Genomic DNA, 16,774 nt, shown 5'->3' with positions numbered 1-16,774 from the left:
TTCTGGGAGGTAAAGGATGTTAAAATCTGCTTCCCATTGGACGCAAAAAAACAACTACACAGTCTTCCACCTTAGTGACATTACTCAGACTGTCGAGGTCGAACCCTTGGAGATATGGTTGCTAGGAATTAGATTGTATGTTGTTTGTCTTCAAAGATATGGATTGCAGTTTGAACGCTGTGTGGCGTTCGTAATGTCGCCCTTTGCTGCTTCCTTCAAATCAACACATCGTTTCACACGGTGAGAAAGTCCTCACGGAGGCTTTAAACGTAGGTTTGGATGCCGTCTAGACATACCCTTTAGAGCAATTAAAGGTTTTCGAACATTACACAGAAGGAAATAGCTGTCAAAATTCAATTCAGACACATTTAATTATCCTCTTTTCCCCCACTTCATGTAGGAGAATAGGAAAATTAAATGCTTCTGGTAGTTAATTTTTTAAAACCACATTTTTCAGCTAATTGAAGTTGTGCATTTAATATCGAACTCTGAATGTATAAGGACATTACGACAGAACGCGGCGTGCATGGAAGGTTGTAGGAGTCTTAAAGTCTCAAATGCTTATATACAAAGGATGTTAAAGGATGCACACACACTCTTGTACTGGTTTCAAAGTGAGGTCCGATTAAATGTATTGATTTATTTTTTTATTTTATTTTATTTATATACCTTTATCGACCCCACAATGGGGAAATTTACAATTTCTCTGCATTTACTCATCCTTGTATCTGATGAATCTAGGAGCAGTGGACTGCCATGTAGAGACACCCGGGGAGCAGTTAGGGGGTTAAGTGTCTCGCTCAAGGACACATCAGCACACTACCTGGAGGAGGGTGGGATCAAACTAGCAACCTTCTGCCTCCTAGACGACCGGCTCTACCTCCTGAGCTACTGCCCCCCATATACACCTGTGAGCGTATTTAAGTGAGAACCCATGTTCCTGGTACAGTTCTAAACCAAAGAAATAGTCAATTCGGAGTCCGGTTCTCACAAGTATAGTAAAACAAACAAACAAACAAACACAGACACACACAGACACTCTTACCGAACTAGCTCGTCGGCGCAGGTGGCGGCGACGGCCTCCTCGGCCTGCCTCTCGTAGTATTTACACAGTATGTTCTCGGGCAGGACCTTCTCCAGCTCACACACGGGGTACGAGCACGGGCAGCCCGCCTCCATGCAGCTAAGTTCTGACTGCAAAACACACACACACACACACACACACACACACACACACACACACACACACACACACACACACACACACACACACACACACACACACACACACACACACACACACACACACACACACACACACACACACACACACACACTGTAATATACTGTATGTGTTCATACAGGTGGAGCTTGAGTCTTAGAAACAAGATACTAAAGTAAATACAAATTAAATACAATTAAATGAAATAAATACTGTTCTCATACTCTATGCATGAGAATGAGTTCTGACTGTGTCCGATCTAGATATGATTTCCAGGAAGGCCAGATTTACCATAGCCCTATAAAGGGACAAACTGTGTGTGTGTGTGTGTGTGTGTGTGTGTGTGTGTGTGTGTGTGTGTGTGTGTGTGTGTGTGTGTGTGTGTGTGTATGTACCTGTCCGGAGCCAAAGACCGCCTCCTGAGCATATTTGACCAGGCACTCTTTGCAGAAGAGGTGACCGTCCGAGCACTGGGTCATCTTCTCAAATGCAAACTCGCCGTAGCAGCATCCGCACTCGATCAATTGGCCGTCCTGACCACAGGAACACACAACGTATTTTTTGTTTCGAATTTGAACAGAATTTCAGATATGCAAAGGCGTGCTGAATTTAGCCAAATATTCAAAAACCATCATTGTCACACATTTATGACGATCATATATGAGATTTTTACAGAAGTAAACATGGCCCAGTCAAAATCAAAGAGACAGAAAATGGATGACAAGTACACGTCACGATGCGATGGCTGCTTGGGTGTCACAGCAAGCAGCTCCTACCTTCTTGTATTCGTCCTCGTTGACCTGCAGAGCAAGGAGGAAGTCCTCATGCTGAGCGGAAGAGCGGGATTCGAGCAAATAACAAAGAGATAGATGCATAGATGGATAGAGCGAGAGAGAGAGAGAGAGAGAGAGAGTGACTGTTAGTCAACAATATACAGAGTGCGTGACTGTGGAGCATACAGACGACAGAAGGAGACACTTGAGATGCAAGACGAACTAAACCACACAATGCACGTTGGAGGGTTCTGTCCAATCACGGCTGGTCAATGATTTATCGGTATCCTGTGACATGTCCAGCACTGTCTAATATTGACGCAATGTCTCTTTTAAAAAAACCTTGTGGATTATCTTTTCCACCGAACCATAAAACAGTGCTTTTGTGTGCTGGACTCGAACCAAAGCTAAGGTGCCAAAAATGTCATTCTGCTTAATAATGGTTCATCTAAACTATTCATACGTTTGATTTATGATGCACAATTTATAAAAAAGCCCTGCGGCTTAGCTGGTACAAACTGTTGATGTACTGGCTAGACACTGACACAACACTGCTGCATGGGAGGCGATATTACAAATATCTGAATGAGAGTAACAGCCGGAGTTGGAGACTCTTTGAGTCATCTGAAAGCCCGACAGTCAGGAGGGAAAATATCAAGTGGCTTTGAAAAACACGCCGAGATACCAGTGCCACATTTGTCCCGTGGAAGGAGTTGGACCGCCGATGTGCCAATTTAACCTGCTCGGCTTTAAAGCGCGACAAAAAAGACAAAAAAATAAAAAAATAAAAAATAAAAGACCACAGCAAAGAGATGATATGAAGAAAGTTAAAACAAAAGGACCCTCCTGCAGTGCAGACAGGCCCTCAGGCTGAAACAAAGTATGTGGCGTATGTCCTCAGGCAGCGTTCCATGAGGCAAATCACCCCCGTGGCGTCGCTCAGCAGGGCCTCAAAACCCAGACAACAGATACTGTTCCGTTTTTGGTATGTAGGTTTAAAAAAAATAAATAAAATGAAACAAAGCTTTGACCAGAATGATAAGACGAAAATAGGTAGTAGCGATCATTATGACAGATTACCCACATCCCTAGATGCCATCCGTCATTTCAAGGGAAAAAAAATAGAAAAAATGGACAGTTTTAGAACCTGTTGTCCTCTTTTATACTGTACACTTCAGAGTCTGCAGCTGGATATGGACGGGAATAGAACAACTGTACATAAAGAAGTTGGATGTACATGTAGGGTTGAGCGATGTTGACAAAATCTAACATCCCCATATTTTTTGAGGAGTACCTCGATAATACCTCAACAATTTGACGATATTTTGGGGATGACTTATGCTTTCACAACATCTTGGCACAAAAGAAACATTTGAGATGTAGTAATGTGGATGTAATGACCAAGCAGGTAGAGGCACTCTTTAGAACAGTCTACAGAGTTGAGAAAACCTGCATTATTTTACTGTAATTCAGCTTTAAAGACCACATTTAACTACATTACAATTACCAAACTCTCTAGTCTCATACCACTATATCATTATCATTAAATATTTTTTGAGTGTGTGATTTTGTGTGTGTAGTATGAGCACCTCTGCCCACTCCTTTGCCTTCTGCTGGTAGAAGGAGAGCTCCTTCTGCACTGAAGCCTCCAGGGTGGTGTAGGTCCTGATGTAGCGACGGTCGTGCTCCAAGAAGTACATCCTCTTGTCGAACTTCACTGAGCCTGGTGGGACGACAACCAATAATCATTAAATAATAATAATAATAATATAAGCTAATATTATGGATGCACCGATTTATCGGCCATACATCGGTATCAGCCGAGATTCACCTGGGCAGTCATACTATAGGCCTATCGGCAAATAAGATGGCTTTTACCGATGGCTGTGGCCAATGTTTATCCAGTGTTTCCCCACATTTCGGAGAAGACGGTGGTTTAGGTGGTAGTTGAAACAGCTGGTTACTTGTGTATATTGTGCTCCTCTTAGAAAATAGTTGCACATAATTCCGGTGTAAAAAAGATGAACATAAGTGTTTCACAGGGAACAAAATACGTCAACAACGAAATCTTCTTTCACAAGAGTAAATCCAAAGTTAAGTAATAATAACTTAAATCACGCAACTACAACTACGGCCCCGGCCCATTAAAGGGGAAAGATGACTCATCGAGTCTAAGGCGTGTTTTTAGAAACAGCGGCTGAAGCTAAACCCTGTTCGTTTGTACGTGAGGAAGACCAGAGCGTCAGGAAATACAAAAAGGGTCAAATCACAGCTTGGACTAAGGAAACTGCAGAGGGACAAAAGGAGTAAACGTGAAATGACGCATTTGGAATAACGGAACCGAAGGAATAAAAAAATGCTTACTAAACTCAACTATTATAAACATCACGACCAGTACAGTTTTTAACCCGTGTCATCTATGTAAATATAATTTCTACGTATAATGTGAATGTAAACAACACTTGAATGTATAATTAACACACACACACACACACACACACACGTCTAAGGTGCTTTGGCTCCTACACCACACACAGACTTTAGTGGGGCGGGCCACCCAGGTATATTAAGCGAGCCATTTTATCATTTTTATTCGGTTTTATTTTTTTTTATCCGTCTGAGAGAACGACGGCATCCGCCATGTATTTTAGAAGACGCCGACAAGGCTCTCTGGAGGCGCTCCAAGCAGAGTGATGCTGCGCAGGTTCATTCGAACTCAGAAAACTGTCAGTGAGGCAGCGTACAGGGGAACTCAGACAACGGTATTGGAGATAAGGCAAGCTGTTATTTTAAACATCAGTATCGGCCCAGAATTACTTACTAATATAAACTAAAAGCAAGAGTTGCATATTAGGGATGTACTCTTGTTTTTTGTGTTGGGATTTTTTAAGATTCGGTTGTAGACAGTCTATACCTATCAATTTAAAACCGCACTAGGTATATAATATTTAAGTTATATGCCTTAATTCACCACAAAATGTATCTAAATGTAAGGTTATTTCACAGATAGACCTGTTCATTTACCATCAGATATGAATTTAGTTTTTCCACACCGCGGCATGTGTCTGCGCTGTGTCCTTTCAGCACCACAATTGAGACGTATGTTGAAATTCTTTCTTTACTGTGTTTTGGGCTACGCCTATAGCCTACACCAACGTTTATTTAACCATTTTGTAACATCCAAAGCAATCACCTGTAATTATTGAAATAATTAATTTAATTGTGAAACATGAAAATGAAACCATTTTGCTGAATCCGCAGTGCATTTCTTTGCGTGCATTTGCGAAAAGTAGGCTTAATTAAATAAATCATGACAAATTATATATTCAGCTATAAAAACGCTTGAGAACTGTGTGGTTTAACCCACACTGCTGTCTGACATACTGAGATGATGACCAAGCGGCGTCTGAAATGAAACCTTATTTAGCTACGCGGCTTATACAGTATGTGCGAGCATTATGATACGGGACAGGAGGCAGTCGACATCGAGGGCAAAAAAGAAAAAGAAAAATCTCTATGGTCGGCTCGCCTCGGAATTCTTAAGATAGAATTCTGAGAAGGTGAAACTCCTGCAGCACACACCGCTGTGCGCACTCTGCTCCCTCTCTCACACCGCCACGTGCACGCGCACACTCTGCTCCCTCTCCCATTTGGGAAACAGTACCGTTAGTTATTTATTTTGAACCTTTTGAAAAGGTTGCAGGGCTCCAGACTGCGACCATTTAGTCGCATTTTTTGACCATTTTTGGAGACAGTGCTTACCAGGGCGACTTGCAAATATGTAAACCGTTTTTTTTTTGTTTTTTTTCCCCCTCCCACACCCCCCTTCCTCAGGATGCCGCCTATCTCGCCTGTAGGAAGAGCCGGCCCTGCCTGCACCTGCTCAGCTTGCGGATAAAAAAAAACCCGAGCTCACGAGCGGACTTATTCACTTGCACGCACAAAGAGGGCTTTTTTTTTTCTGCAAACATCAATTTTTAGATTCAAATGTCATTAGAAAATCGAACCATTGTTTGACAGCCCCGTGTGTGCGTGTGTGAGAGAGTGAGTGGGTGAGATTGAGAGCTGAGGCTCTCATCATGGTTGTTAATAACAGTAATGTACTGACACATACCTTATGTTTACATTTGTTCATTTATTATTGTCTGTTTAAAAGTAGCACAATTTAACTTAATGATTTTTTTTCTGTGAAAGCACTACTTCAAAATTGTGACTTTTTCCTTTAAATTAAAACAGCCTGTTATTACTGTAAATTGTATCTTTATTACCAAAGCATTTATCAGTAATGCTGTTAAGATGGAACAACATGAATGTGTTGCATTGCATGTCGATTTCAGTGGTGCTCCTAAATTTCTTGAGCAGGGAGAACCAGAGCGACTCGTGAAAAAGGTTCATCTGGAGCCGTGGTCTGTAAACAGTAAAGTTTTTAGAACATTCAAAAAATATATATAAAATATATAAACATCCCTACTGCATATACAGCATTTCCCACACTACTAAACATTCTAGGATACTTTGTGAACAGAGTCAATGGGAGTGAAAACAAAATAGGTTAGTATGACAAAGCAAGCGTACCTAAGGCCTAGGGTCATATGAAAATATTAATAAATTATTTGTGACCCACCGCAGATTGGGGGGTTTTGCTGCGGTGGGTCACATTTTAATTAATGGCACTTCAACAGGAGCAGCCGAAAGAAGAATGTTTTAACATTCCCAATCTTGTTTACGTACTGCTACGAATATCTTTTTAACTCAATGCAGCACCAAAAGTTTCTCTAGAAGGGGAAATGACCTGAAAGCGAAGTGAAACTGAACCACATATAGCCAGGGAAGTCGCAGTTTGTCAGATCATCAACCCTCAGTCTGCCGGGTAGCACTGCAGTAATTACACATATATATGCAGGAGAGAGAGAGAGAGAGAGAGAGAGAGAGAGAGAGAGAGAGAGAGAGAGAGAGAGAGAGAGAGAGACCGTGTGTACCGTGCTCAAACTGGAACTCTATGTAGCAGCGCTCAAAGGAGGCTCTGCTCCGTCGTCTCTTCCCTGAGGCGTCGCCAGACTCCTGCCACTTCTTCAGAGCTTCACATAAGGCCTTCCAGGAGGATAGACAGACAGACGGAGAGACAGACAGGCAGACATAATCTCATCAGAGCGCCTACACTCGTCAGTCATTCTGCATCCGAACCGCATTCCACGGACTTCCTACCTTGCGTGTGATTGCATAGTGTCCCTTGAGGGCGTTGAGGGCCCACTTGATGTCCTGGCAGCTGAGCATCCTGAAATCTGCCATGAGCAGGTCGGCAGCCTGCATCACAGCCTCCGGTCCCACCGCTCCCAGCTTGCTGTAGTCGAACAGGTCTTCTGTCACCTGGCGGGACACAGGGGCGTTACAATCACAGCCTGCAGCTGCTTTTGAAAGACCTTTCTTCATTGTAAATTCAGCTCCATGCAAACATTACTGAAGGTTGGGCACAAGGCAAACAAATGTTTTTAAGGGGGGGAGTGGGGTGTAAAACAGTAAAATAAAAACACAGTTTTGGCATCGATCACGGTGCCCCATCGCAGACGCCGTTGGTACCATCAGGGAAGAAGTGATCGGGGCACAGAGCCCGCCCTGCGGGGATATTTTAGATCGGGGGCTGTTCATAAAACATTCGGGCAGACCTCAACCCCTAACGTAGCAAACGGTGGTGTGTTATTGTTTACTTTACCCTTAATACTAGTAATGATATAATATACGATATTAATATTTTATAATATACAATATTATAAAACAAGCTATAGACTGAGCAAAAAAAAGTGCAGTGAAAAATAAAACCGACACCATTTCCAGCGAATACAATATATAGAAATGTATTTGTGTAGTTTGGGCTGGGCCGGTCATGACCTTGTTAGCTGCCGAACGATCGTCACCGAATAATCAAATCGATCAGCTTAATCAAGTCTTATCTTGGGGAAGGGGTTAGTTCATGAAAAGGCAGCATAATAATTAACAACACTTATTTCTTTAAACAGAACAAAAATGTAACATTTCCAAAGGTTCTGGAATAAATCAAACAATTGTTCATTTTTACAGTGCTAAAACATAGCACTGTAACATAGCCTACAAGTAGGCTCTGTTAAAACAAAATAAAATAGATCTGCAATTGCCTGTCTGGGGCGTCTTTCCGACTGCAACGGTTCAATTAAAGGTACAATATGTAACTTTTCTGCATTCATATCTCCAAAAAATGACTAGACCTATGTTGTATATTTTGCTGAGTTGTATCTCAAATGATTCCAACAATTTTGAAAGCCAGAGAAATCCGTAATTTTTATGTTGGTAATGGACCGTTTCATTAGGTCGCCCGTCATGGTGTCTATGCTCTTTGACCCCGGAGAACACCGTATGTGACATCAGAGATCGCAACGTAACTTTTTCACGGTATTGCTAAATAACTAAAACTAAAACAAATAGATCAGCATTGCCTTGAGGGATTAGGCCAAAATGTGCGTTTCTGGGACTGTCCCTGTTTATGTGTGCCTGCTAAATAAACAAACAAGCAAGCAAACAATAATAACACATAGGTACAAATGAAATAATTTCTTGGAAGAGAGCTCAATACCGTAATTTCCTTGAATTGCTCTTAATACAGCTGTAATGTCATCTTAATGTCGACCCACAAACAATGTGCTGACCTTTCATCAGCTATTCAATCCCAGCTCTAACATTGAGAGAAAAACTTAGGCGAGCTCCACCCGTCCCTTATTTTAACTCTAAATATAGTGACTATAATAAAGATTTGAGCAGGCCATACTCTGTATAATGATTATTTTACCCTTAGATGTGATCATCCATTTACTGCCAACTACGCATAAAATGTTTTGGGACATAGTAAACATTACTTTGGTGAATTAAATAGTATGCTTGTATCTATTACAGACACAGCATCTCTATCTCACACACACGCGTGCACACATACACACGCACGCACACACGCACGCACGCACACGCACCTCTGTCTGAGTGTCTCCAGACTCCAGCAGGATGCTGGTGGGAGCTGCTTTCACTGCTGCAGCCTCCCTCTGGGGATACATAGGGTTCTCCAGCAACAGGTTACATATACTGATAGAAAAAAAAAAAGGCATGAGGCAAAAGTGGAGGTAAGCAACATATGAGACTCTCTCACAAAGCAGGGCAGAGATCGGTGACAAGTTGGAGTAAAGACAAAGGGTGAATTGCTTTGTATCTGAGTGGCTACAACACAAATGGTAACAGAAGACCATGCTTGCTTCTTACACATTCAAGTCTTTCACATTGTTCAGTTGGATCAGTTCTGCTACAAAGGCCTCCTGCACGTCAGGGAATAGATCCAACTGCATAGAGGAAATGGGGAAAGCAAGGATACAGGAATGTAGGGGAAAAGACAAATTATCGTTACACCTCAGGTTACAAAAGATCATGGCAAGAATGTGAGCACTGAGGCTCTTTCTAGATGCTGGTTATTTGTTGGAAGCTGACGTGCTGGTACTCACCACCCCGGAGACCAAGGCCCTAACGTGGGGCTGCAGCTCCGCTGGGTGCCCCTCCTGCGGTGCAGAGGGACCAGGCCTCACGTCCTCTATTCTGGGAATGTCTGCTGGGGCCGGAGGGGCTGCCACCGGGGCCGGGGCTGGATTGGCCCCCCCTGGGTTCGGGGCCGGGGCGGGAGCTGGCGCCAGAATCAAACTGGCCTGCCTCAGGACAGGTGCTCTGTGGTGGGGGGTGGTGGCTCTGGGGTTAGGAGCGTTGGGGTTGGGAACCACGGCGTTGAGATTTGGGACTGGGGGACCGAGACCAGGAGCTCTGGTCTGGGGCTGAGCATGGCGGTTGGCCTCCCCCGGTGCCTGGCTGCCCAGGGTGATTCGGTGACCTGCCTCGGAAGGGCCCAGTCTTTCTGGGGCTGCGGCCACCAGCACGGCCGGGGGAACCACCAGTCTGGCCTGGGGGGCTTGAGGCAGCTGGAATGGAGCCTGGGGTCGGGGTGGGGTCGGGGGGCGTGGCACAGGCTGTGCGTTAGTCACAATGTGTATGAGGTTCCCCCTGCTGGGGTTGAACTGGATGGGCTGGTAGAGCGCCTGGGGTCTGTTTGTGGCTACCAGGGTGGAGACTTGGGGCCGCGGCTGATGTGGAACGACCACCAGTTGGACACCGGTGACCTGAATGACATGCTGGACCTGTGGCCCTGGGTTCAGCAGCCCAGTAGGTGGGGGCTGTGTGGAGGTCCCAGGCTGGGGCTGGGGGGCTGTGGAAGGCTTAAGCTGGGATCCAGCGTGTGCAGAGGAAGTACTTGCCTGAGGATTGTCATGGGTTTGTTTACTAGTACTAGCCTTGGCTGTGCAAGAATCAGTCTGTGAGGAACCGCTATGGTGGGGTCCAGCGTACGAGGATGTACTCGCTTGGGGCCCTGCCTTTATTTGTGTTGAACAACCGGGCTGTGGTTCTGTTTGCCGAAGCGGTGGCTCAACCTTTGTTCGGATAGGCGTTCTCGATGTCGCAGCGTTGGCGTGGGTGTTCTGGGAGGTAGACGGGGTGCTGGTAGACGTGGTCGCCGGGGCTTCAGCCTTGCTAGGCGGCGTAGTGCCGGGCTCTACTTGAGGAAGTTTTGGCGGAGTACGTGGTTGTGTTGAAGGCCTGGGTTGCGGCTCCGTGTGAGTGGATGTGCTGGGAAGCTGCTGCTGGGCTCGGAGGGGCGCTCTCATCACAATGGGCTTAGGCGCAGGACCTCTGGATGTGGAGGGGGCAGACTCGAGATACTCTGACTGAGCTCCCGAGGTCGAGTTGTTTTGAGCTTTTAGGTTGTATGACGCCCTGCTCCAAGTCGCTGCCGGACGAATAACTTGTCTTCTTGAGGGAGTTATAGGCTTACGGGGAAGACAGAAAGTCCAGCGTTAAACAAAGCGATAGCGTGTTGCTCCTGCTTTCACCACAACTACTACTTGTATACATGGATCAGCCACAACATTGACGCAACCACATGATGTAAAAGAAAACGTGATTCATCAGACCAGGCCACCTTCTTTCATTGCTACATGGTCCAGCTCTAACGCCAGCGTGCCCATTGTAGCTGCTTTCGGCAGTGGACAGGGGTCAGCATGGACACTCTGACCGGTCTGCGGCTACTCATCCCCATACGCAGCAAGCTGTGATGCACTGTGTGTTCTGACACCTTTCTATCATAGCAGCATTAACTTTTTCAGAAATTTGTGCTACAGTAGCTGTTCTGTGGGATCAGACCAGACAGGCTGGACTTTGCTCCCCACGCTCATCAATGAGCCTTGGGTGCACATGACCCTGGTACTGATTCATCGGTTGTCATTCCTTGGACCACTTTTGGTAGGTACTAATTAGGCCAATTGCAATTGTCAAAGTCACTCAGATCCATTTTTCCTGCTTCCAAAGCATCAACTTTAAGAACTGACTGTTGCTTAATATATCCCGTATCCTTGACTGGTGCCAATGGAATGAGCAACGCTATTCACTTCCACCTGTCAGTGGTTTTAATGAGGCTGATCGTGTATATCTTGTTATCGGTGTAACAACTTTGAAGTCAGAGATTTCGTACACATTGAAACAATGTAACAATGAACATCTGTGCAAAAATCACCTTAATTAACAAATTCCTGGAATTTTTGTTTGAAGAAGCAAGAAAACAATCCTCTGCATAATTTTTGACCAATTATAGGCGTTATAGAGTTAACATGGGGAAAAAAAAAAAAAGAAAGAAAATTTGAAATTACAAAGCCACATTTGACACAGCCTTTCAGTGTGTTATGGTTTGCTAGTGGGACCTTGGGGACTTTGAGGTCATAACCCCTGCAGCCGGTGCGGTCGGGGGTTCGGCTGCAGGTGAACTGGCTCTGGCAGATTGAAACGCAGAAGACAGTGTGACATTAACCTCCAGTATGCTGACATCATCGTCTGTGTCGTCTGGGACCAACACGGGGCTGCCAGGCACCAGCTTCACAGGCTCCTCGTCTGAGTCGTCAGAAATGGTGATGAGCTCCCTCTTCCGTGCCTGCCGCCCTACACATGCACAGGCTTTATTTCAAACGTGGCAACAGATAAAGAGCGAGTGCATATGTAAAGAATGGATTTATTTTATTCATTCTGGATGGATGAATGGGCCTGAGTGCTTCATTAATAGGACAAATTACATTTTCCATGGCATAATTTAGATGGCCAGATTGTCTGGTGGATATAAACACCTCATGTGTTCAACATGCCATTCAGCATTAGAATAGAATGTGCACCAATCAGCTTTTGTTCTTAGCACCCCCACTCATGTCAGCACTATGCCGTTTGAAACCAACTTCACCTTTTAGGGTGGTACAATAGTTTCCTGGCAGAAACATATAATATATGTTTCTGTTTTTATCCAATCACTGCATCTACAGCCTCACCAAGGATAGTCTCAAGGAAGTTTCACACACTGTGTTCTTCAATTGTTTGCTAAGTCACTCCTTCCCTCTGTAACTGTGTTTCATATAATAAGGTGATTGACCCCGCTTTCCCTCTGAGTAAGCTGAACATTGTTTGGAGTTTATATGAATCTGTGATATAACAATAGCAAAGGATTATGGTTTTCCCAACCGCCTTCCGCTTGAAGTTCACTATTTGGGAATGTATGATCTAGCCACATCCAAGTCAGACATTGGGATTCAAGCAGCAGACACGGCTGCTATCTCTCTTCAGCTTCTGTCAGAATCCTCATCTGTCCTTGTTGACGTCTCCTTTGTCCTTGTTGAGGATGTCTTCCTGATAATCGGTAACAGGGGGCGTTCCCAAAAGCTTGCTTAGGCTGTAAGCGGCGCTAGCCTGGTTAGCTCCTCGGACAAAAATGTTCCTGAGAGCGAGCTAGAAAAGATGCCAGCTAGGTTACCATGGCAACTGCTGCTTTCGTCCTAGTCTGTTTGGGAGCAGGGTAGATCAGCCCAAGCGTGTGTTAGTGTCACTACTTAGTGGTTCAATACAGTGGTTCTACGCTGACTTTAGATCTGCATTATACCTTCTGCTTTTTAATTATATCATACAATGCAAAATCAATTATATTACTGTATTTTAATTACCATGTCTGAACATGTGTTTATTGCTATCTCCCTGTAATTATTACATTAAGGTATATTAAACAGTTGTGCGCGCGCGCACGCACACGCACACGCACACACACACACACACACACACACACTTCATATTGCCAGGGCCTCCCATTGCTCTCAAAACAGCCTCAATTCTTCTTGGCATGGATTCCACAAGAAGGAAACATTCCTTTGAGATTCTGGTCCACGTTGACATGATTGCATCACGCAATTCCTGCAAATTTGTCAGCTGCACATTCATGCTACAAATCTCCTGTTCTATCACATCCCAAAGGTGTTTTATTGGATTCAGATCCGGTGACTCGGAAGGCCACCGAAGAACATTTAAGTCATTGTCATGTTCATGAAACTAGTTTAAGACGAATTTTGCTTTGTCACATGATGCATTATCATGTTGGAAGTAACCATTAGAAGATGGGTAACTTGTGGCCATGAAGGATGCGCATGCGCACGATGTAGCCCATCCGCATTTCTGCTCGCCACAATTGTACAGAGTGGTTATCTGAGTTACTGCATCCTTGCTGTCAGCTGGAACCAGACTGGCCATTCTCTGTTAGTCTGTTGACCTCATCAACAAGGCGTTTCCGTCTGCAGAACTGCCGCTCACTGGATGTTTTTTAGTTTTTCGCACCATTCTGAGTAAACTCTAAAGACTGTTGTGCGTGAAAATGCCAGGAGATCAGCAGTTGCAGAAAGACTCAAACCAGCCCGTCTGGCAACAATCATGCCACGGTCCAAAACACAGAGATCACATTTTTTCTCCATTCTGATGGTTGATGTGAACACTAACTGAAGCTGCTGACCTGTATCTGGGAATAATGAATAAGTAGGTGTACAGGTGTTCCTGATAAAGTGCTCAGTGAGTGTGTGTGTACTGTAAGCAGTATGATTATTTTTTTATTGGACTTTATAAATTTTAACTATAAAAAAGGAAATCATAAATATATTTTTATATGTGTGAACCATCCGTGTCCGGACATGGACGCGAACAACACCCCCTTCTTCGAAATAAAATAACTAAAACAGTGTGTTTGTAGTCATTTCACTTGGAGGAATATTTCCTCTTATTTAGTAATAATGTGTAGACATTTCTTAATTAATTCATTCCATATTGTTCCCTCAGTAATTCTTGCTCTGTGGATAGAATAAAATAAACGTCATGTTCTGCATTGATCCTGCAGCCCTCAGCCTTCCACTGCTTGGCATCCATTACATATCGTGAGCATGCAATCATTGTCTTAACCTGACTTCACTTTGTCAGAATGAATTAGCTCCAAGTGACGTTATTGGAACCGTTATTTGAGCTCCAGCGGCAAGTTGGCACTTACACAAGCGAGGGCATTATGGGTTATCTTAATCCTCGCGATTTTTCAGGAATACCCCCCGGGACCATTTGTGATGTCAATGCATTTGAAAAGAGGCAAAGAATATTTGTGATTACTTTGTTGTAGTGTTAGTAGACATTCCTGTTTATGCTATGAAGATGTTTCCATGGTAACTTTAAACAAGTCATTTACATACATGCATCCAAAAGAGGAAAAGCTTACAAAATAACTGTTAAAAATGTGCAACGTTTCAATGGGTTTCAACTGTCAGTATCACAGTGCCACTCTAGCACTAACAAAATAGAGAAAGACATTTCACTGCATGTCTGGTTAAATCTGGTTAAGTCACTTAAGATCTTCATATCCTAAAGTCGCATTGTGCTAAATTTAGTCACTGTGGATAAGTCCATCTAATATGACAGCTTAATTAGTGTATGGGGAAAAGCCAAGGTGAAAAATGTTGTATCTAGAGCAGGAGATCAGACGGACAAGTTTTCATCAAAATTGTAAAAAAAAAAATGGAATGTACAACTGCCAAAGTGAAAACAAATAAATTCTGATGTCATCGGATCAGGGCGACTAATCGGGTGCTGTTGCGACTTCCAACGCTTCTGGGAGTTTCAGAAGGTCGTGTGTCTGAATGGACTGATGGATCACGGAAGTATTTTTTTTTTTATTACCTTGGCTGCGGTGGACATTGAAGCTCGCCAGGTGGATGACGTCGTCATCCCCTCCTCCATCTGCCATGATGGTGAAAGTTAAGAAAAAGGCTTCCTGGTTCGGCTCACACACCCAGTCTCCAAGGCCACTGCTCAGACACCACCATCTAGGGGAAAAACACACTTTACTTGCACCACGGGTTTGTTGTCTGGACTGAGTAGTGACATTCCCCCGTTTGGAATGGAGGGAGAATGTCCTGCTCCTACGTTTTATTTTCACGTCCGAGATGCGTCACACATGATGGGCTTGCGATAGAGAAGCCACTTCATTGTCGTCATGGCATGAGCCTTGAATGAGTCCCGGGGATCATGGGACTGTGTTAATTACCTTATCGAGCTAACGGGCAGCTACGTGCTACTGTTAGAAGGGCACCAACAAGAACACCGCGCGTGGAAAGCTCGCACGGGCGAAATGAAATTCATCCACCCATTAAAACGAACTTTACTTGCTGGTTTGCGCTGTTCTGACGACAGAGCTTAGTCACAAGTAGCGCTGTTTGAAAACCTCTCCACCGTTAGCGTCGTTAGCATCGTGAGCTAACACACCACAGCGTTAGCCACTGTGGTCTGAACTAGTTACGAGTAAGAATCTGGAGCTAAACGTAACGTTTCAGAACATGTTGACCTGCATGAAAACTGTTACAACCCACACGTTGGCCTTACCTCGTACTCAAATATATGGTTACAGCCACCAGAAAAATGTCGCTTCGCTTCCGACTTACAATCTGCGGATATGGAAAACAAAATTGCCAAAACAAGAGTAGACCTGACGTCACAAGCAAAACGTTCCGCTTTACGGCAGGGTGACAGCCGCTGGGAGATGTAGTCCTGGAGGGTTGTAGTCTTTCCTGGAGGGTTGGTAGGCGAGGACGCTTTAGGAAAAATATTAGATTGGGTATTTACAGTCACACGAACAATTGTGTTATTGGGATTAAGAACCTAAAATGTATACTGTTTGCACACCACAGTGCGATCATCTGTAGTCAAGCGGGAACATAAAATACACAAAACATGTATTTTATTGAAAGCACAACGGGATATTTCAATTTAGAAGGACACTTTGAATAAGTGGCAGGACACAGGGGGCATATTTTCAATTTAGTTTATTTTAATATAATCTTATTTACATTGTATTTTCCATAAATGTTTAGTACATAGTAAGTTACAATACTCTTGCATTCATTACACAATGAAGTCAGAACCTAGAAAATGCAGATTGTAATGTTACTGAAAGGCAGTCATCTTCAATCTACAACACATCCCAACAAACTTCCACAGAATTTGCTCGACATTTGGATTTCTTTTTTTTTTTTTTTTGAAGATTCATTCATTTCTATGGAGGCTTAACGACTGTTAAGATTTTGTTCATTCACGGTGGTCTCGAGGAAGATGACGACAGGACAGTAGGACCCTCTCCCAACCCGAGTCAGAGTAAAAAATAAAAAGGTTCATAAACCAACCTTTAGAAGTAACAGAAGGTGATGGTTGACTAGAGGATTGTATAAAAAAATAAAATAAAAAGTATGAAAGGCTTTGAGATTTTATTGCTTATTTCATACATGTTGGGGGGGGATACTAAGAATAGGCTCCTTCAAATGGAACAAGCAGTTCATACCCC

General features: G+C 43.8%; 1 protein-coding gene across 1 annotated transcript in view; it reads right to left on the bottom strand.

The window, feature by feature from the left end:
• rnf216 (ring finger protein 216) overlaps positions 1 to 15,249 on the bottom strand; it is a 30,257-nt gene extending 15,008 nt beyond the window's left edge. The window contains exons 1-11 of the mRNA XM_080008885.1: positions 15,118 to 15,249; positions 11,912 to 12,039; positions 9,510 to 10,877; positions 9,274 to 9,350; positions 8,991 to 9,099; positions 7,201 to 7,362; positions 6,975 to 7,086; positions 3,585 to 3,718; positions 1,999 to 2,049; positions 1,618 to 1,755; positions 1,046 to 1,194 (exon numbers count right to left, since the gene is read on the bottom strand). Of these exons, the coding sequence (XP_079865011.1) occupies positions 1,046 to 1,194; positions 1,618 to 1,755; positions 1,999 to 2,049; positions 3,585 to 3,718; positions 6,975 to 7,086; positions 7,201 to 7,362; positions 8,991 to 9,099; positions 9,274 to 9,350; positions 9,510 to 10,877; positions 11,912 to 12,039; positions 15,118 to 15,184 (2,495 nt within the window). The 5' untranslated portion in view covers positions 15,185 to 15,249. The remainder of the gene's footprint in view (positions 1 to 1,045; positions 1,195 to 1,617; positions 1,756 to 1,998; positions 2,050 to 3,584; positions 3,719 to 6,974; positions 7,087 to 7,200; positions 7,363 to 8,990; positions 9,100 to 9,273; positions 9,351 to 9,509; positions 10,878 to 11,911; positions 12,040 to 15,117) is intronic.
• Between the last annotated feature and the right edge of the window lie 1,525 nt (positions 15,250 to 16,774).

Source organism: Zeus faber, assembly GCF_960531495.2.
Source record: "Zeus faber genome assembly, chromosome: 11".
Lineage (NCBI taxonomy): Eukaryota > Metazoa > Chordata > Actinopteri > Zeiformes > Zeidae > Zeus > Zeus faber.
Note: the sequence above shows the minus strand (reverse complement) of the source record. Positions and strands in the feature narration are given on the sequence as shown.